Below are 20,926 nucleotides of genomic sequence, written 5' to 3' on the forward strand. Positions count from 1 at the left end.
CACATACATGTGCTGTCCCAAACACTGAGTTGGTTCATGTAATTTTTAAATTTTAGGAATGTTCACACAGCGAAGAGATGCTAATTGAATTACCACTCTGTCAAACATGGTATTCGACATGTTATCTTTCTTCAATTTATACTGCATTACTTCATATGAAGGGGTGACATAGCAATAGTGTAAATGATGCCAAACAAGTGGTAGGTCTTAACTATATTGATTTATTAAATATAAAATAAAGGAAAAGCAAATAAAATGGGAAATGAACACTCACTGCCTTTGCCAAAAATGGCCACCAAAAGGTATGGTCCCCCCAATGGAACTGGTGAATGATAGATGCCATTCAGGGGTGCCTTGATACATTTGGAGTTGAGACAAGTGCACCCTTCCCTTCTCCAGTCACGGAAGCAGTTACTTTTTACAGGCTCCAGCAAAGGGCAGAAGGGAGCTTGTTTTTATTTATTTTTTAAATAACTATGCCCCAAAGCATATAGAAAACAACAAATATTAAACATATTGGCAGCTAGCATTTTACTTATGAATCAAAAATTGCACAACAAGCTGCCGTGTTTCAAGGAAAATAAGATGTATGCCATGTCCTTCAAAGAGGCTTTAAAAAACTAAAGAATTATATAAATATAGGCTATTTTTCTTTCAGCTTAGTCATGTACCTTAGTCAAATGACAATAGAGCATCCAATCTTCTGTAACTAAGACATCTCTGGCTAAAAGATTATCAAACGAATTAAATTAGCGGGTGCAGGAAGTATCTATAAATAAATAGCAGATATTTTTTCTTAAATCACCTCAAAACTAAAATTATGCACCTCAGATCAAAAACTGGGGAAAAAACCATTTTGAAAGTGTACACATTAAAAATCTGTAAGTATCATATCTAAATTTCCATTTTTGTTAAGTAAATATTTTATGGTCAACAGGGACGCAAACAATTGCTGCAAATACATATATGGAGTTTTAAATACAATGCTGGGTCCCTGTGGTTTATGCCAGATTGAACTCCTTTAGATTCAGCTGTAGTATTGTGTCTCTGACAGCAGCAAAGACAAATCTAATGTTTTCTGTGTCTGTAGCACATGTAAAATGGGAATAAATCACTTTCTCTTTATCTGTATTCTGATCCTGGTATAACTTCAGAATGAACTCTCTGGCAGCTTTAACATCTTGCTTTGGTCCTGCTCAAAAGCAAAAAATGACACCGTTAAACAGAAAGAGAGACTCTTTGCAATCTTCAAATAAATTTCACTGGTGTATGCAGAGTTAATTAATTCCAATTAACTATTTTCAAATATACTAATACACACAGGTCCTGCTATCCAAACACAATGCATTCTCAGGAAATCATTTGTTAGGTGAGCGTTTGCATAACGAGTCAACGATTTCCAATTATTCCTGGGGGGAAATTCTACCATGTTCCCAACCACAGAATGTTTGCCCCCAAAATTTTGAAAAAACCCAGGAAAACCCACTGAAACCTTGCAAAAGGCAAGGAGGGAAGGAAAAGGGTGCTCTCTTATTTGTCTGATCTTTCCCCCACCCACCATGGTTTTTGGTTGCCATGAACCAGCAAAACACAAAAAGTAAGTCTTGTTTAAGGCTGCTCATTTGTTTACAGTACTACAACTGTGTCTGGCTGTCTTGATATCAGAATCTGTGATGCGTGTGTAGCGAGTTTTGGGTACTCATTCCTTATGTTTGGGTATGTAACAAGCGTTTGGACAGTAGGACTTGTGTGTAGTAACAAATGCTAACTTCCCACATTGGGAATATGGATGTGCATATAATTTTAATCATTTGCTTGCAAAAATAAGTGCCGCATTTTTCGCTCTATAGGACGTACTCGACCATAGGACACACCTAGTTTTAGAGGGGGAGATCAAGAAAAAAAATTCTCTCCCTCTCTGCGCAGCGCCCCTTCAGCAAAGCGGCAGGAGAAACAGAGCCCCTTCCATTTCTCCTCCCGCTTCGCTGAAGGGGTGCTGCGCAGAGAGGGAAAGCTGCGCAGCGCCTCTCCAGCGAAGCCAGGAGAGCAAGAGGGATTGGTGCGCACCAACCCCTCTCGCTCTCCAGGCTTCAGTGAAAGCAACGCGAAGCCTCCAGAGCATGGCGGGAGCGCTCCTGCTGCACTTCAGAGGCTTCGTGTTGCTTTCGCTGAAGCCTGCATTTGCTCCAAAAGATGCACACACATTTCCCCTTAATTTTTGGAGGGGAAAAGTGTGTCTTATAGAGCGAAAAATAGGGTAAATGTTGTCTGTTTTAGTGTAGCCAACAACTGGGGTAACTAACACTTTACATTAAAGTGCTCAGTGAACTGACAAAGCAGCTACAATAATTGCTTATCAGATGTAAAGCACAACTGGTTTACCTGTGAACTCTGGAAAATAGGTGCTTAAATGGGAATGCATAATCTTCTCTTCTAAAAGGTCTTTTTTATTTAAGAACAAGATGACTGAGGAGTTCAGAAACCAAGGGTATGTGATTATTGTTTGAAATAAAGCCTTGCTTTCTTCCAACCGATTCTGCAAGAAAAGTATGAAATGTTAGCGAAGTATTCTTAAAGAAATTAGTGGGTGCTGGGCTGTATCCAACACTGATTTCTGCTTGCGTAACAGAACTTCACTCCACCTTCATACCACTGCTTACACTTAAAATATGCTCCAGGGGTTTGGGGGACCCCTCAAGAGCACATTTTGGGGGTGAATGGGGGAAGGAAATGCAGGGAACATCTATTGGTGAGTGGAACTCTGCCTGCGCACCCCATTTCTGTGCTCAGATTAAAATATAATTATTTCATACCCAAAACCTAGTCCCATCTATCATTATTTTCTACCCAGACATGTGTTCCAAGTATAATTAATTATAACACAAGCTATTCTCCCAGTGCCGCAAACAAAGTGTAAATGGGGTGAAAGATAACCATGTTCACCACTTTGAGCTCCTTGGAGGAAAGGCAGGATATAAATGCAATAAAATAATATGAAAGACAATGCAATGGATGCTATATGTGCAAGAATGAAAAACTAAGAGTGTGTCTGTGCCAGAATTTCGTCAGGATACACCAACAAAAATTGGTATTGTGCATCGAACAGGAGAGGATGACCATTCTATGGAGAGATGCATTGAGAAAATAATCTGCCTCAGTAAAATGCACTAACTGAAATAATCTAGAGCAGTCTGTTCTTTTACCTCATTGTTGGATTCTGCCAAGACTTGATCATATTCACTAAGAGCAACCAAGAATATTATTGAGGTAACACTTTCAAAGCAGTGTATCCATTTCCTTCTTTCTGATCTCTGTCCACCAACATCTACCATTCTGCAAATAGAAATAGGAGTAACTTTGTGTAATAAGCTTCCAGGGCACCAACCAAACAAAATAAACCCAACTCAACTTTGCTGTGAAGAAGACCTGATAGCTGAACAAACTATTTACAGTAACCTGAGATGCTGATAAAGTTGCTCCAGGACCAAACTCAGAAAACATGTTTAGAGGCTCACAAAAGCCCACATTCAAAAGGGCTTTTTATAGCCGCCAAACTCTTCAGGTTTAGATCAAAATCTAATTATGTCTGATGTTAATAACTGCAACCAAGCCTTCTCCAGGATGAACTTTCCCCATTTGGTTCATATTTGGTGCTGCTGTATCTGACTACTCAATACTGCTTTACCTTGATTAGTAATTTGCATAACCAAACTTACCTAAAAGTAACATTTTGCAACTCAAAAGGATATTCAATAATTCCAGTGGTTGGCACTCTCACTCTGAGAATATCTTGCTCGTTTGGCACAAATGATGGTGCAGCAATACGGTCAAAGTCTGAAAGGTAACTTCCAAGTCCAATACAGACACACTTATTTAGCAAAGTGTTACATGTTGTCATAAACAAATTAACATGTTGAAATCAAATATTTATTTAAGTAGAAGATTAATTCACAAATAAATGAGAGCTAATAGACCACACAAGGCTAATAGAATGGACATTCTAGATTCAAAACTCAGTGCTACTGTTAATGCACAACTACCATTACAGAAGACACTTTCAGCCACAGCGCTCCCCCCACCCCACCCCCACCCCCAGACTGCCATGTATGAATAACAATAGTCGCCTATTTTCAGTTATGCTATTTACTTTTGAGCTGACTGTATCAAAAAGAAGCTTGTCAATTTATATTCACATTTTCCACACATTGTCCTCATTTACAAAGTAGTAAGTTTAAAACATTTAAGTAAACACCAACATAATTGCTATTTCATTGTATAAAAACTAAAATCCTAACCCAGCGGGGGGGGGGGGAGTGGGGAGTGACAGTGCAGACCAAGATTCATTTGCTAGCTGCATCATGGTTCACTAAGAAACTATAAACTCTTCTTACCTTGAGCAAAACCAAACTATTGTATTTAGCAAAAAAACAAAAAAACCCAAAACAACAAAAAAACCACTCAATTTTCTACTAATATAATAAGAGAAATAGATTGTATGTATGTATGGGAAGAAGAATAACTGCTCATCATTTCCTTACCTATAGAAAAGAAAACTAGTAATATTAAAACAAAACTGTTCTTTGTTAATTCATCTACATGAGGAGACAGATGTGATTTCATGCTGAAATTTGAGTTACAAATTGGGGCAGGGGGAGAGTTAGCAGTACAACCTGTCATAATAATACAATCTGGCAAAAGTGCTGAATGGCAGCAAGATTGCAGGGGGCTGGAGACACTCACCCCGGGTCTGTGCTCCTTTGGAGAACGGAAGACACAAAGAAATATGATTTATTCATATATTTACACCTTCACTCTGCATGGAGGGATTCCAGATCTTACAGCCTGGTCATCTCAAGAGGGGCTTGGAGTGTAGCCCTCCAGTCCAAGGCATCTCTCCTTCTAATTCTGCTCTTCCTTATTCAGTTGCATCCTAATGGTCAGTTCTTTTGGTGCTTTAGAGTACTAATGATTAGCCCCCCCCCCAGGTGTCACCTAACAAAGGAGTTCCCCTGAGTTCCCACTTGTTGACTGACTAGGATTAAAGACTGGTACACACTTAGGACATTTACCTAGCTTAATTAGCTCTTCAAATGCTATCTGCTGATGCTCAGAAGTGGGTCCACACATTCCAATACACACGGATCTTGATTACATTTTCAAAGTCTGACACAAGTCTTTACACAAACCCTACTTAAACACCTCAACCCCTTTGCATAACCCCCTTTCTAATGCCCATTGAGACTGTCTTATAGCCCAGTATACATACAAGTAGGGCTTTTTTCCAGCTGGAACTCAGGAGGGCACACCATTGCCATTATAAGAAAATAAGGGAGGTGCTCATGGTGAGTTCTGGCACCTCTTTTTCTTGAAAAATAGCACCGTATATAAATTCTAGTTAAATCCTAATATTTCCAAAGCTAAACATTTCAGACCATAGATCTATTACTGTAAGATACATACTATTTAGCTGAGTCCGACAACTGGTATTCTCTTCGCCTATCATAGCATGCTTGGATTCCTGTGTCCTCCCACAGCCTCTTAACGGCTTCCACAAGTTCTCTCTCCAGTGTTGTTACTGTGTCTACATTCAGCTCTTCAATCATCTGACCAGCCTCCTGCAGCAGGATGGGGGGGGGGGATAGTTAGGGATTTATAATAAATTTAGTCAACATGGAACTGCAAAATTAGACACTGCTGGGCATTCAAAGCACAACCAACAGTCCCAAATGCCAGGTTCACCCTTCATGCACTAACTTTGACCTAGAACCACTCGGGGAAGGGGGTGGTGTTGTGAGGGTGAGTGAAACAAAAATACCCTGCACACTGTATATGACTGAATCAATGGGAGACAATGAACTCTTCTGTTGTTTCTGTGATGCATAAATAACATTACTGTTCCTACCTCATTATTTGGATGTTATATTTTTAAAACACTTCTGATTTAGGTTACATACAGATGTACATAGCTTGATGGGAAGGTGTGCTGGGGAACTGCGCTCACTTTTGGTCAGGGAAAGATGAGCTCACCTTGCAGCAGGGAAAAAAATACACTGGTCCTTGTACGTAGGTATATCAGTATGTATGCACTCTATAACTGTGCAAGCTTAGAAAATGGACAGCAATGACAGGTAAATAATTCTGCAGTGGGACAATGGTCTGGACAATGCTTTTTTGTATTTAATTTTGGCCACTGTGACACAGGGATGAAAGTAGGCTTTATTTCACCTGGGTCAAAAACCCAGTTTGGCACTCCCATGCGCATTTGTGTACACACACACACACACATATACTTGGAGCCTCAATGGCACCCCTCTGGAGGCTTCACCTGGGGCAGAAACCCCAACTAGGCCTGCCCTTCCATAGCTATGGCTCTGCTGTAACATACCAGGAAACTCTATCAGATACTTCAATCCTAACATAAAAAGAAAGATCAGTCTTGCTGGATTATGTTTCCAACTGAGAGGTCTTTCACATGGTCAGTGGTGGAGCTTCAAGCTCAGGCAGGGGTGTGGCTGGCGCATGTCCCGGGGGCATGGGCAGCAGCTGCGATGGCACCCCACCAAGATGCCATTTAGTTCTTTTCATTGCAGCACTGCAGAAAAATACCATAGAGGCTTCCTCCCAAGCCAAATGCTAGAAAGTATTTCATGCTGAATCATCAACAATGTGCCTTCTCTTTAGTAGCAATATTCTGTGCACAAACATAGTTGACTATCAGTTTCCAAACATTCTGAATCTTGAACAGCACATTAGATGTTTGCTTTTCCAAATATTTGATTTATTTCTGCTACCACAAGCCAAGAACAGCACACACAGAATCCCTAGTGAAAGATTGATGCTTCTTTTCAGAAATAATGGTCTGGTTTGAACCATCATTGCAGGCTTCATTAAATCATGGCTTCCTTCACCCCTACCCTGCTCCTGCCATGTGCAAGGTTTAGAACAAAGATCTTGCTCTCCTTTACATTGCATTTTCATCCTCTAACAACTTCCATCTGCACCATTATCTTGTAGGGAACTGAATGCCATTGTTGCTATTCTCTCTCCACATGTTGCACTAACCATTTTAAGCTCAACAACTTTGGAGTTAAAGTTCACTTCATCAAATCTGGCCCTCTTTGAAAAAAGTTTGGGCACCCCTGCTTGGGACCTAAAATGACTAGAAAATTATCACTGAAATGAGTTTGGCTCTCCATTATAATGTACACAGCCCAACAAGACAACAAGAAGAATCCACCGACAACATACAACTCAATATGGCTAACTTGACCCAACAATCACCCCCCCCCCTCACAAACGCGAACAAACCTCACTGCAGCCAAACACAGGCAACCAACCACATCCTGGGGCCCCCAATCCCTCTCAATACCAAGGAAATATATTAACCGAATAGGAAAAGAAGCTACCCAGTTGGTGCTGACACAAAACCCCACACGTACACTATAGAAAAGAATATAAGTTTCACCATCCCACCTCTCCTCTCCCCTCTTCTTCAGCAACCTCATACTGTATACAACATATCAAATGTAACTGATCTGTAGAAAAGGCTCCACAACCTGAAAAAAGAGACAATGCATGTACTTTTGTAAGTCAAGAAAACCTTCATAAAATCATTTAATACTGGGATCCATTGCCCTATCCTTCATTTTAAACGATTGGCCAAGATCTTGCCTGATTTTTCACCGTTTCCCCAATATTTCTGCTTTGTACATGCAAGCATGAATTTTGTCTGCTGTGATAAAAGTATTATTCAATTCATATTTCTTTTTTTGTACAAAAACTTAAACAAATGTGAACATGTCTCCACTTTACTCTTTTCCTTAAAAAAGAACATGCAGGGCTCCTTCCTTTTGTACATGCTAAAGCCCTAAGTAACCCACTCTTTCATTATAATAAATAGGGATACATGAGGGCGCTGGTCTAATTGTCTTGAAACGTTCTGGCAGAACATTCTCCACTTAAGATTCTAGTTTCTCAAAGAAAACAATCTAAAACCAGATGCACTTAGTATTTATTCATTATCAAAGAAGTCTTAGCAGTCCCTTTTTCCAAGTCAGTTGTTTAATTTGTTTTTAGTTTGTATCAAGTGAACATTGGAAGAAGTCACTCCACTTTTATTATTTAGCCATACAATCATTGCCAGATTCACGTATAAGCTAAATAAGGGCCCCACTTTCTTGGGAACCCCAAAAAAAATTAAAGGGGAAAAAAACCTGGATGTACATTTCCAAAATATAAGATAAGTTCAAAAATTACTTTGATAAAATACATATTTTGTTATGTGCAAATGGCTTTAGATACCTATTAGGTCCATAAATTTGTTGTTGACAAAGAGCAGCTGGACATATAAAGGGCCCCATTACCTTCAGTAGCTTAGGGCTTCATCAAACCTAAATCCGGCCCTGCATACAATTGATTGAATTCAATGTGAACCACACCAATATGTTTGGAAGCTATTTATGGTGGGATTTGTAAAAATAAAAATATCCAAAGCCCCTTTACTTGTTCTAGTTTGACAATTGCCAGTATATTTGAGTGGTTTTCAAAGTGAAACGACCCAATGGCAAATTATTATTTATTTCCTTAACCAACTTCTTAGTTCCAGTGCCTGACTATCGTACAGCACTCACTGACTTCTTTTTATAAAAACAACAACAACCAAGCACACAGGACACAAGTCATATTCCTAGATGGGCATAGGGTTGCCATATTTCAAAAAGCAAAAAAGACGACACATTTGTAGGCGAGTTGAGGGGGGGGGAGAGAAAGAAAAAGAGGAATAGTGGGCACTGCCATGTTCAGTTTCCTCTGCACTCTGTCGCCTCCACCAGTATTGCTGCCTCTTTTCCCAGCTCAGGCTGGCAGTGGCTGTGGTATGTGGCGATGGCTCAGCACTCCCACCCACCAGCCGAGTCAACACCGGGCGGTGCTTGCCACCCACACGAGCCTGGGAGCTCCCCACATGTCAATGGGCAGCCACACCCCGGAGGATGCGGGGTGGGCACCAGCTACGGACCGCACCACTCGGGGCAGCCAAGAGTGGCACACACAACCTTCTGCCTGCCCTGCCCTTCTAGGCTCTGGCACTTGCCCGCCTGTGTGCCCAGCTTCCTGCGTTGGTGGCCTGGGCTGGGAGGAGTTCTGCATGCGGCAGCCACTGCCACCCCAAGCCTACCCTGCCTGTTGGCTCCACTCCACACAATGCTTCTGCTTCCAGGGCACAGGAAATGTCGCATTCCACCCCTCAACAACCCCCCCCTAACCCCCCCACCGGACATTTCCTGAAAAAGGTAAAAAAAAATCCGCCCGGATGGCCATATTGACCCCCCAAAAGAGGACATGTCCAGGAAAACTCGGACATGTGGCAACTTAATTGTATTGCTTTTTTGTCATATGCCAAGGACACACTTCTTTCCTGAAGTCACGTGTATATTTGCATTGTGTTAGTGGGCACAAAGACTATGGAAAAGACTGGGGAGAGAAGAGATGGCATATGCTAGATTCTCTGGCCAAGGTTTAAAACTAAGAGCATAAGAGGTGGGAAAGTACATTCAATGAACTGTTATTTTGGGAATTTCAACTGCTGTATTTTCTGTGTTATTGACACCAATGAAGAGTTTTGTACCTTATTATGCTCAGATGAGTATGGAATTTGTAAAGTATCCATAGCTCTGATCATAGTTTGCATAGCGGAAAATATGTTTTGATAAATCAGTTTTGTGAAGCCTTTCCGGTCTTCTTCCGTATAGCCTGATCCGTGAATAATCCTCATCTGCTTAATAAATGTACTCTTCCCGCTTTCTCCTGTACCTGCAAGAAAGCACAAGAAGAAAGCGTATCTTTCAAATTAAACACAACAAAGCACAGAGAGCCCCAGCTTCACAGCAGCAGAAAAAAAGAATCAACAAATTCTCTTGATGTATCAAAATCCAGTTATGCACACAATGGTCTGTGTAAGGGTGATATTTGTAAATAAATTAAGTGAGCCCTAAAAGTAGTTCATAAAACAACCATATAGACAATATTAAACAAAATAATAAAATATTAATACAGTGGTGCCCCGCAAGACGAACGCCACGCAAGACGAAAAACCCGCTAGACAAAAGGGTTTTCCGTTTTGGAGACGCTTCGCAAAACGAATTTCCCTATGGGCTTGCTTCGCAAGAAGAAAGCCCATAGGGAAATCTCCGGGGACCTCTTTTAAATGCTAGCGGTGGGGAGCAAAGTCTCCGCTGTCCCGGGGGCTTTTAATGCATTCCTATGGGAAACCGTGCTTCGCAAGACGAAAAAACTTGCGGAACGAATTAATTTCGTCTTGCGAGGCACCACTGTATGCATATATGTCACCATAAACTTTGATTAAACACAATACCAATAAAATTTCCTGATTGACACCCAAAGGCCTGGAGAAACAGGCATGTCTTTAAAAGCCTTCTAAACATTCCTATGCCCTGCTTGCTGTGCTTCTTGAGGAAGAAGATTCCTTAGGAAAGGCCCATGTAGAGAAAGAAGAAGGCTCCAGTTACAGAGAAGGCTCCTAAGAGTGCTGCTGCTCCACTCACAGACATGTCTCCTACATAAGAGAAAGAGAGGTGGTTTTTGCCAGTACCCCCCTCCTGCTCCAGCCCCCTCCCCAAAAAAATCTGTCCAAGAGCATTAGTAGACCCTCTCCAACAGTATGGAATATGGCATAGAGTGCTGCAAATGGAAAAGAAAATTCCTGCAGATTCAATGAAGATCCCTCCCCAATGAGAAACCAAACTTCAGGCAGCTGGTTTTTTTTTAGTCGTTTAGTCGTGTCCGCCTCTTCGTGACCCCCTGGACCAGAGCGCGCCAGGCACTCCTGTCTTCCACTGCCTCCCGCAGTTTGGTTAAACTCATGCTGGTAGCTTCGAGAACACTGTCCAACCATCTCGTCCTCTGTCATCCCCTTCTCCTTGTGCCCTCCATCTTTCCCAATGTCAGGGTCTTTTCCAGGGAGTCTTCTCCTCTCATGAGGTGGCCAAAGTCTTGGAGCCTCAGCTTCAGGATCTGTCCTTCCAGTGAGCACTCAGGTCTGATTTCCTTAAGAATGGAGTGGTTTGATCTTCTTGCAGTTCATGGGACTCTCAAGAGTCTCCTCCAGCACCATAATTCAAAGGCATCAATTCTTCGGCAGCTTTGCTAATACATTATTATGCCCATACACACCAAAGAGTGGTAGTACACAGTGTTAATGTCTAATTTACTTGGATCGGCATGAGTGCAATCATATGCATTGCTTCCTGGGATCAAACTCCTCTGAATCCAGCTGTGCTTACTTCTGACTGCATCATTTCAACTTGCAGCCAGCTGAAATGTTAAGCTCTTATTTAGAAATGCAAATATTCTTCCCAAAGAAGTACCGCTATTTAAAGCTAGTACTGTATAAAGTAGGAATCTCCTCAAAGAAAGGAAGGTAGTATTCAACCTCTGCTTTGTTATTATTTTCTGATTTATTCTATGCTAATCTGTCAAAAACCAAACTTGAAGGCCTTAATATCACCTCATTCACTTGCCAATGCATAGAAAGATTGCCAATTACCCTGGTGTTTCAGCAGCTGATGTCATCATTCCTGCCCTGAAAAACAATATGAAGTGGTGGTCCCACTCTCTAAGAGCCCCCTTATTCTGAAGTGGAGGGTGGACGCAGTGCCGGAGTAAGCCAATCAGGTGCCTGGGGCAGTGAGTGTGACCTGCACCCAGGGGAGGAGTCAGCTGCCTGGGGGGGGGGGCGAACCAGGGCAGGATGCTCCGCAGGGCCTCTGAGGAATCTGCCTGCCTTCTCCCACTCAGCCGCCCTACAGCTGAGGCTGAGTTTGAGGCAGTGGGCAGACCGTTGGGGGCAGCACAGAGCCTGTGGGCGCCCAAGGACTCCCAGGAGAGTCGAGTGGCTTGGGTGCACTGCAGGCCCCACAGTGAGTGCCACCTGGCATTTTCTCACCCCCCCCCCTCAGTGGTGACTCCCAGGGCAGCCCACCCCCTTCCTCCACCCCTGGGTGGACCCAAGGTAGAAAGCCATTTCAGCAGCCCCCTGCGCCATGGCAGCTATCTGAAGGAGCGTCTCCACCCCCATCGTTCTAGCCGGACACTGAGGTCCAGCGCCGAGGGCCTTCTGATGGTTCCTTCCCTGTGAGAAGCGAAGTTACAGGGAACCAGGCAGAGGGCCTTCTCGGTAGTGGCGCCTGCCCTGTGGAACGCCCTCCCACCAGATGACAAAGAGAACAGCAACTACCAGACTTTTAGATGACTTCTGAAGGCAGCTCTGTTTAGGGAAGCTTTTAATCTTTGATACATTACTGTTTTTTACTATTGTGTTGGAAGCCGCCCAGAGTGGGTGGGGAAGCCCAGCCAGATGGGCGGGGTATAAATAATAAATTATTATTATTATTATTATTATTATTATTATTATTATTATTATTATTAAACACGCTCCCTAGAGAGGCTTATCTTCTAAGCACCAGGCATCCTTCCAATTTTTTAGGATACTTTTAAAACATCATTTACTTATATTAATTATCTCAGTCGCTGTGGTTATGATTCTTGTGTTTTGCCCCATGGTTTTTATTGATTTTGGCACTGTTCTGTAATTGTTATACTTGACTGATTTGTTTGATTATGTTTTATAACTGTTTTTATTTCTTTGAACTGCATGTCCCCCCAAAAAACTCTATTATGGGGTGACTCAGAAGTACAATAAATAAATAAAACCATTATACCACTTCATTGCCTTAAGGCAAGGGGGAAGAGTCATAGCTCAATGGTAGAACACTGCTCTGGAGTAAGACTACCCCAAGTTCATTCTCTGGCATCTCCAGGCGGGGCTGGAAAAGACATTTGCCTGGGATTCTGCATCACCACCACCAGTCAGTGCAGGCAGAGCTGACCTGGGTGGACTATGGATCTCACTTGGGACAAGGCAACTTCATGGAACCATAATGCACCAATGCATCTTTTATTCAATCAACAAAGCTCCAAAATTCCTATAATTCTCATTGTAGTTCTCATTATTATAATAAAGACATTTTTAAGTATAATACCTATGGTTCTACAAACAGTAGACTTTGTTCTTTCCACAAGAGTCTTCTAAGAAAGTAGATGACCAGTGGAGGGCAGAAAAAATTATAAACCACAGAATAGATGTTCAAGAGTAAAGCAGCCAGAGGACACCAGTGTTTCATCCGCCCCCAATTAATTGGAATTGTTTCTGCCAAGGAACCAGAAATGAGTACAGGTAGAAAGTTCTCACACAAGACCATCAGCTCATGCTCATGCCTCACACGGAACAAGAAAAGGTGGGCAACCCATTTTTAAAAAGTAACGTTGAATGCGTGCCAGAACTGGAACTCAGGATTGGCTCCTAGGCCTTCACCATTGATGTCTCTGCTAGATCACCCCTCATTTAAACATGCAGCTCCACCCTTAAATCTAAATAATTAATTTAACTGATTTTATATGTACTGCTTTTTGTATTTTTACTGTTGCTACAATAATTGCTTTTGTTTCTGATGTTTTTTGTTTTTTATGGGTTTTTTGTTTTTTTGTTTCTGATGTTTTTGTTTATGGGTATGTTCGTAGCAAAAGGAAGAACAAAGAAACAGTGGGGTCACTCAGAGGAGAAGATGGTGAAATGCAAACAGGGGACACAGAAAGGGCTGAACTCCTCAATGCCTTCTTTGCCTCCGTCTTCTCCGATAAAGAAAACAATGCCTGACCTGAAGAATTTGGAGCAAATGATTCAGCAGAGGAAACACAGCCCAGAATAACTAAGGAGATAGTACAAGAATACTTGGCTAGTCTAGATGTATTCAAGTCTCCAGGGCCAGATGAACTGCATCCAAGAGTATTAAAAGAACTGGCAGATGTGATCTCAGAACCACTGGCAGTCATCTTTGAGAATTCCTGGAGAACAGGCGAAGTCCCGGCAGACTGGAGGAGGGCAAATGTTGTCCCTATTTTCAAAAAGGGGAAAAGAGAGGACCCAAATAATTACCGCCCAGTTAGTCTGACATCAATACCAGGGAAGATTCTGAAGCAGATCATTAAGCAAACAGTCTGTGAGCACCTAGAAAGGAATGCTGTGATCACCAATAGTCAGCATGGTTTTCTGAAAAATAAGTCATGTCAGACTAACCTGATCGCGTTTTTTGACAGAATTACAACCCTGGTAGATGAAGGGAATGCAGTGGATGTAGCCTACCTTGATTTCAGCAAGGCATTTGACAAGGTGCCCCATGATATTCTTGTAAAGAAGCTGGTAAAATGCGGTCTTGACTATGCTACCACTCAGTGGATTTGTAACTGGCTGACTGACCGAACCGAAAGGGTGCTCATCAATTGTTCCTCTTCATCCTGGAGAAGAGTGACTAGTGGGGTGCCACAGGGTTCTGTCTTGGGCTCGGTCTTATTCAACATCTTTATCAACGACTTGGATGATGGACTCAAGGGCATCCTGATCAAATTTGCAGATGACACCAAACTGGGAGGGGTGGCTAACACCCCAGAGGACAGGATCACACTTCAAAATGACCTTGACAGATTAGAGAACTGGGCCAAAACAAACAAGATGAATTTTAACAGGGAGAAATGTAAAGTATTGCACTTGGGCAAAAAAAATATGGGAGGCACAAATACAAGATGGGTGACACCTGGCTTGAGAGCAGTACATGTGAAAAGGATCTAGGAGTCTTGGTTGACCACAAACTTGACATGAGCCAACAGTGTGACGCGGCAGCTAAAAAAGCCAATGCAATTCTGGGCTGCATCAATAGGAGTATAGCATCTAGATCAAGGGAAGTAATAGTGCCACTGTATTCTGCTCTGGTCAGACCTCACCTGGAGTACTGTGTCCAGTTCTGGGCACCACAGTTCAAGAAGGACACTGACAAACTGGAACGTGTCCAGAGGAGGGCAACCAAAATGGTCAAAGGCCTGGAAACGATGCCTTATGAGGAACGGCTAAGGGAGCTGGGCATGTTTAGCCTGGAGAAGAGGAGGTTAAGGGGTGATATGATAGCCATGTTCAAATATATAAAAGGATGTCACATAGAGGAGGGAGAAAGGTTGTTTTCTGCTGCTCCAGAGAAGCGGACACGGAGCAATGGATCCAAACTACAAGAAAGAAGATTCCACCTCAACATTAGGAAGAACTTCCTGACAGTAAGAGCTGTTCGACAGTGGAATTTGCTGCCCAGGAGTGTGGTGGAGTCTCCTTCTTTGGAGGTCTTTAAGCAGAGGCTTGACAACCATGTGTCAGGAGTGCTCTGATGGTGTTTCCTGCTTGGCAGGGGGTTGGACTCGATGGCCCTTGTGGTCTCTTCCAACTCTATGATTCTATTCTATGATTCTACATTCTATGATTCTATGTTTTAATCTGTTTTATATTATTTATTTATTTTTTGGTTCTCTTTTGTATCTTGAAAAACTAAATTAATAACATTTATTTTAAAAAGAAAGAAGAAGAAGAACCAGAAATGCCCTCTCTCACTCTGGCAGTCATGTTATTGCATAAATTTTTGAAGGAAAAATAAAAGACGCTTGTCAGTATCACTACTGACATATTAATCAAACTATTTAGCATTTCCCACATACCACCACTAGAGGTCATAAAATACCTTAATGCAGAAATTAAAAGGTACAAAGGACCATTAAGTCCAGTTGTGAACTACTCTGGGGTTGCGGCGCTCATCTCGCTTTACTGGCCAAGTGAGCCAAGAAATACTGAGAAGTAAAATATTCATATATGCCATAGCTGTCAACTCTCAGATTTGAAAATAAGGGATCAGCAGCCTCACCTGTCCCGGGGACAGTCTACAGGATATCTAACAATCTGGGATAGCAGCGGGAAGCAGCGGGAAACGGCACTGGAATAAGGGAATTTCCAGCCAAAACAGGGAAGGTTGGCAGCTATGATATATGTTTTATATCTGCAGAAACATGCATCTCTGTGTGGTCCATAAACTGTTTCAAAATTCAATAATAAAATGAAATGTCATCTAGAAATCTGTTGTTGAACAAACTTTAAAAGATTCACTATACTTACCTTACAAAGCGTTTTAAAATATATATAATTTCATTCTCCTCTTTCTCATCTCCCCTTAAGACTGCTTAGCAAGTTTTTCCTTGTTAATCCAGAAATTTGACCAATTTAGCTTCTAATGGGACTTACTGTTCCAGTGCTCAGAAGCATCAGAGAGGCTCCTTGAAGCTGAAGGCCAGCGCTTGCTGAGGTAGCAAAATGTGTCTGGCATTTTAGACTGGGCTGCAGGTAACATATCTCATTATTTTTGCCCCCTCTCTTGCTCTCTATAAAAACTATAGAATACCATGGACAAGACAAGGCTACAACCCTTCTCTGCATCTTGCTTTCAAGTGAATAGAATTATGTGAACCACCACTTGCAAACTAAAACAAAACATATCCCAAATTCAAGTTTACCACCTCACAGAGAGCTAGACTTCAGGGATAACTGATTACAGCCCTGAGCTCATTTTGGCACTTGAACTCATGTGGAAGAAGAACAAAGCTTTTATATATGCTGTGTTCATGTAAATAGTTTTAAGAAGGTGTGTTACTATGATCTGACCAAAGTGATAAAACTTTGCTAGAGGCAATCTCATCATTGCATCAACCTGCAGTTATCTTAACAAATATGCCAAGTACAGAGAACTCACACTTTCCTGGGTGTGCCAATTCTAATAGGAATATAGAACGCTGCCTGATACTATTGGTCCATCTAGCCCAGAATCATCTATACTGACTTGTCATGCCTCTCTGGGGTTTCAGATAGAAGTCTTTCCCAGTCCTACATACAGTCCTAGGGATTCAACCTGAAACCTTTTGCATGCAACTCCTGTGCTCTAGCACTGAGCCAAGACAGCTTACCACATTTGGCCCTTCCCAGAACTTTCGCTACAGGTTGCCCTAAATATAATTACTTACAAAAACAGTTTCCTACTGCAGTTCCTTTCGGCACCAGTACATATTACCCCTCAATCATTCTGCTTTTCGAATAAAACACACAATCTGAAAGAAAGGCTTTGCTCCCCCGTACCATGACCTTAAGCAGAATTCGCAATCTGCATTTGCCAGAGGTTTTCAGCCTTCTTGAGCCCATGGCTTCCTTGACCAACTACATTCTTTCTGGGGTGGGGAAATGCCCTTCGAGCCTCAGAAGCCCAGTTATGTCACCCCTTGCCTGCAGAGCCAGCAGCCCCTCGTCCCTTTTCCTTGTGGAGTGTTCCCTCTTTTCCCCCTGTGAGCCAACCCCCCCACTCCACATTGAGGAGCCTCCAGCCTTAGTAGACCAATGGAAACTGGCCAAAGGTGAATGTGAGGCCAGCACCTTACTCACCTTGGGAGGCTGCAGTGGAGGCAGCAGGTGCCGCTGGGTCTGCATGGCGGAAAGGCTCCCTTTTGGCACCGGGCACTCGGCTCCCACACAGGCATTGCACACAGCAGGCACAAGAAAGGCCAGTGCCTGCCTGCCCGGCCTCCCACTAGGTCCATCCATTCCCACAGCAAGGGCTGGTTTACTGGCTGGCTGGCTGGCTGGCTGGGCTCCCTCACCCACTTGCTTGCTTACTCCAAGGCCACCTCTGCTCCTGGCAACCAGCACCCCCTGGCCAGTCCCAGAGGCACCATTCGCCTGCGGAGCCTGTAGCCAGGGCCGCTGCAACAAATAGCCGTGCAAGCCTTAGGGAGGCAGAGATGTGAAAGGGCATCAGAGGAGGAGGGAAGAGGGAGAGCCCAGTGCTGCTCATGACACCCCTGACCATCATTCAAGGCACCCCAGGGCACCACAACACACTGGTTGAAAACCACTGGCATATGCAATGTAAATCCTAATAGTGGCAGCTCCATGTAGGCTTTGAAGCCCCACCATTTTCCTCTAAAATCAAGCAGGCAAGATTATCTCAAAAGCAACAATAAAGGCCCTTTGCATTTCCATTGATTGGGGTTCATCATCTACAAGGAAGCAAGGTTTACTTTCATGGCACATTTTGATGCAGTATTGTTTTAATGCCTCTTCATGAGCAGTAGGGCTGGGCAATATCAGCTTTTCAACATCATGGTGTATCGCCAGCCAAACATCACTGTTTGGCGATATACCATGATGTTGGATATACTGTGATGTTGCATTGGCCTCTGCCCACAAGACACTGGGTGAAACTACCCCAGCTCTCACTTGAGAGCTCAGGTGGTTTCATCCAGGCTTGCAGGCTGGAACAATGGAGCTAGTTTGCACTGCTCAGTTTGGGGCGAGGGAAGGTTCCCCCCCAGCTGAGACAGCCCCGTGCTCTCACCACTCATGCATGAGTGGGCGGAGCATCAGGGCTCCTTTAACTGCTCACGGCAGAGAGCGACCCCCCCCCCAGCTGAGCAGTTTCACAGAGCCCCCACCCTGCCGCCAGCTTGTGGGAGCCAGTGCTGGGCTGGGAGCTCCTTTAACTGCTTGGCTGAGGCAAAGGCAGCTGCACACTCCTCAGCCGAGCAGTTTAAGGATGCAGAGGGAGGAACAAGCTGTATCAGCACCTCAACGACACAGCTTGTTTCTCCCTCTCCATTGTACAAGGGCAGAGTGGGATGGTGGTTTCACCAGCGATGTGAAACCGCCTCCGCTCCCAGTCCCGGCTGGAGGAGGGAACTCCTGCATTTAAAGCACATCACTTTCTGTAAAGCATTCCAGGAACTGTAGCTTGTGCCTTATGGAGCTACAATTCCCAGCATCCTTTACCTTTCTTAGCTTTTTATTACTATTAATGTCTAAGTGAGCCTGATAAGAGTTCACAGCAGTCTATGTGAAAAAAGTGCACACATTATTCTGTGAGAACTCCTTTCAGAGAGCCAATTAGGAACAGGGAAGTAGGGCTCTCCACAGTCTGCCAGTGTTCACATCTGCAGGGCTTCACTGCTACATGGAAGCTGTACAGATGGATTTCCCCCCTCCATCAATGAAAGAAAGGGTTTTAAAAACAAACCACAGGACCTATATTTTTGACTGTACATGTTCTGTGGGAATTGAGAGATTACCTAGCCCAGAACATAAAACCATGCACCATTATTCCACAGTTGCTGGAATGTCACAATGGTGTTAGCATAACCGCATTAGTGCATACCTATTTGGGTATATTCTGCAGCATTAACTTGACACACCATATGTTGATCACTGCTTAGTGAATATCTTTGGGCACATTTAACTACACAACAGAGATACCAGGTGTGCTTCTGAAGAACCTGAAATGTTGGAATGACTGGGCCCTTGTCTGCAAAGCATATGACAATTTGCAGTTGTTCACACTGTTTATTGCATCTGTACCACACTTCTCAGCTACAAAAGCCATCAAGGTAGTTCACATGCACAACCACTAAAAAAACTAATAAAGGTCATAATATTTGAAACCAACATTTACTGGCTTCCTTCCACGCCCTTGAAAAGAAAAACCCTCATGTAAAAATATTAGTCACAAACAGATAAATGAAATTACGTGAAATATAGGTATTCAAAAATACACACACACAGTGAGATAGAGAGAAAGAGAGATAGATTCTATCAACTGCTATATTCATCCTTAGTGGAGCTGAAAAACCAGCTGCGTTTTTTGTTACCAAGGAAACATGTTATAGCTCCCTCTTCATCCCTGAATGGGGTTTTTTATATCTCAGAAAAAGCATTGGTTACATTTATTTTTCTGCTTACAAGAACAAAATGGCTATAGTGAGAAAAGTTGTTACAGGTATGGCGATAATATTTACTCTCTTGCAATAGCTAACTTTTGAAAGAAAAAGTATCAGGTGACCTTGATGAGCTGAAACCATTATGAGAGGCTATCAAAACACTCCTTCTTTCAAAGAGTATGTGAGTTAATCCAGAATATCATATAAAGCCCCTTGTTTGAGAACAATATACCACCCAAAATTCTGCATGGAAAACATTGAAACACTTGAATAGGGAGTGCTTTAAAAAAAATCATTCTACCCATCTTATAAATTGGGCTCACTTAAGCCAAAATCACAATAATTGCACTGGCTGCCAATTAGCTACCAAGCTAAGTTCAAGGTCCTGGTTTTCATGCATAAATCTTATCCTACTTGGGACCAGAATACCTAAAATATCATCTCACCCATATACACTGTGCTCTGCAGGTGAGGGCCTCCTGTAGTTACCATCTTATCAGGAGGTCTGTTTTGTACAATATATGAAACAGGTATTCAGCGTTGTGGCACCCAACCTTTGGAATCCTCCCCATTAAATACAATGGTACCTTGGGTTAAGAACTTAATTCGTTCCGGAACCTGAAACTGTTCTTAACCTGAAGCACCACTTTAGCTAATGGGGCCTCCCACTGCCGCTGCGCCACCGGCGTGCGATTTCTGTTCTCATCCTGAAGCAAAGTTCTTAACCCGAGGTAATATATCTGGGTTAGCGGAGTCTGTAACCTGAAGCGTCTGTAACTTGAAGTGTCTGTAACCCGAGGTACCACTGTATTAGACAGGCACCATCTCTGCTATCTTTTTGATGCCTGATGAAGGTCTCCATCTTCCAACAAGCCTTTTAAGAAGAGATTTCCCCCAGAATGCATCTGTATTTGAATTGTTCTTAAGGCATTTCAAGCATGTTTTTATTGCTTTTTCATTTGCTTTTTACAACCCTGGACTCCTTTAGAGGGAAAGACAGGATATATATTTAATTAACAAATATATTAGTTCTGAACTTAAGCAGTTCAGCAGACTCTACTTTCCATGCCACTTTCCAGAACCAGCATCTTAAGGATGCATAAAACATCTACCACAATGTAGCAGGAGATGGCATGAGGGTAGCTGTTGATAGAGCAGCTCTACATTTGGGGCAATGTAAGGTAAAGGTAAAGGGACCCCTGATCGGCAACTTCTAGGCTCTGTGGTTTAG

At 42.8% G+C, this 20,926-nt stretch overlaps 1 protein-coding gene across 1 annotated transcript in view; it reads right to left on the bottom strand.

Moving 5' to 3' along the window:
* Positions 1 to 205: 205 nt before the first annotated feature.
* Positions 206 to 20,926, bottom strand: part of LOC309380587 (guanine nucleotide-binding protein subunit alpha-14-like) — a 32,444-nt gene continuing 11,723 nt past the window's right edge. Inside the window, exons 2-7 of the mRNA XM_081930737.1 lie at positions 9,626 to 9,810; positions 5,461 to 5,615; positions 3,717 to 3,845; positions 3,204 to 3,333; positions 2,383 to 2,536; positions 206 to 1,192 (exon numbers count right to left, since the gene is read on the bottom strand). Of these exons, the coding sequence (XP_081786863.1) occupies positions 1,002 to 1,192; positions 2,383 to 2,536; positions 3,204 to 3,333; positions 3,717 to 3,845; positions 5,461 to 5,615; positions 9,626 to 9,810 (944 nt within the window). The 3' untranslated portion in view covers positions 206 to 1,001. The remainder of the gene's footprint in view (positions 1,193 to 2,382; positions 2,537 to 3,203; positions 3,334 to 3,716; positions 3,846 to 5,460; positions 5,616 to 9,625; positions 9,811 to 20,926) is intronic.

This window comes from Podarcis melisellensis, assembly GCF_964234715.1.
Source record: "Podarcis melisellensis genome assembly, chromosome: 11".
NCBI lineage: Eukaryota > Metazoa > Chordata > Lepidosauria > Squamata > Lacertidae > Podarcis > Podarcis melisellensis.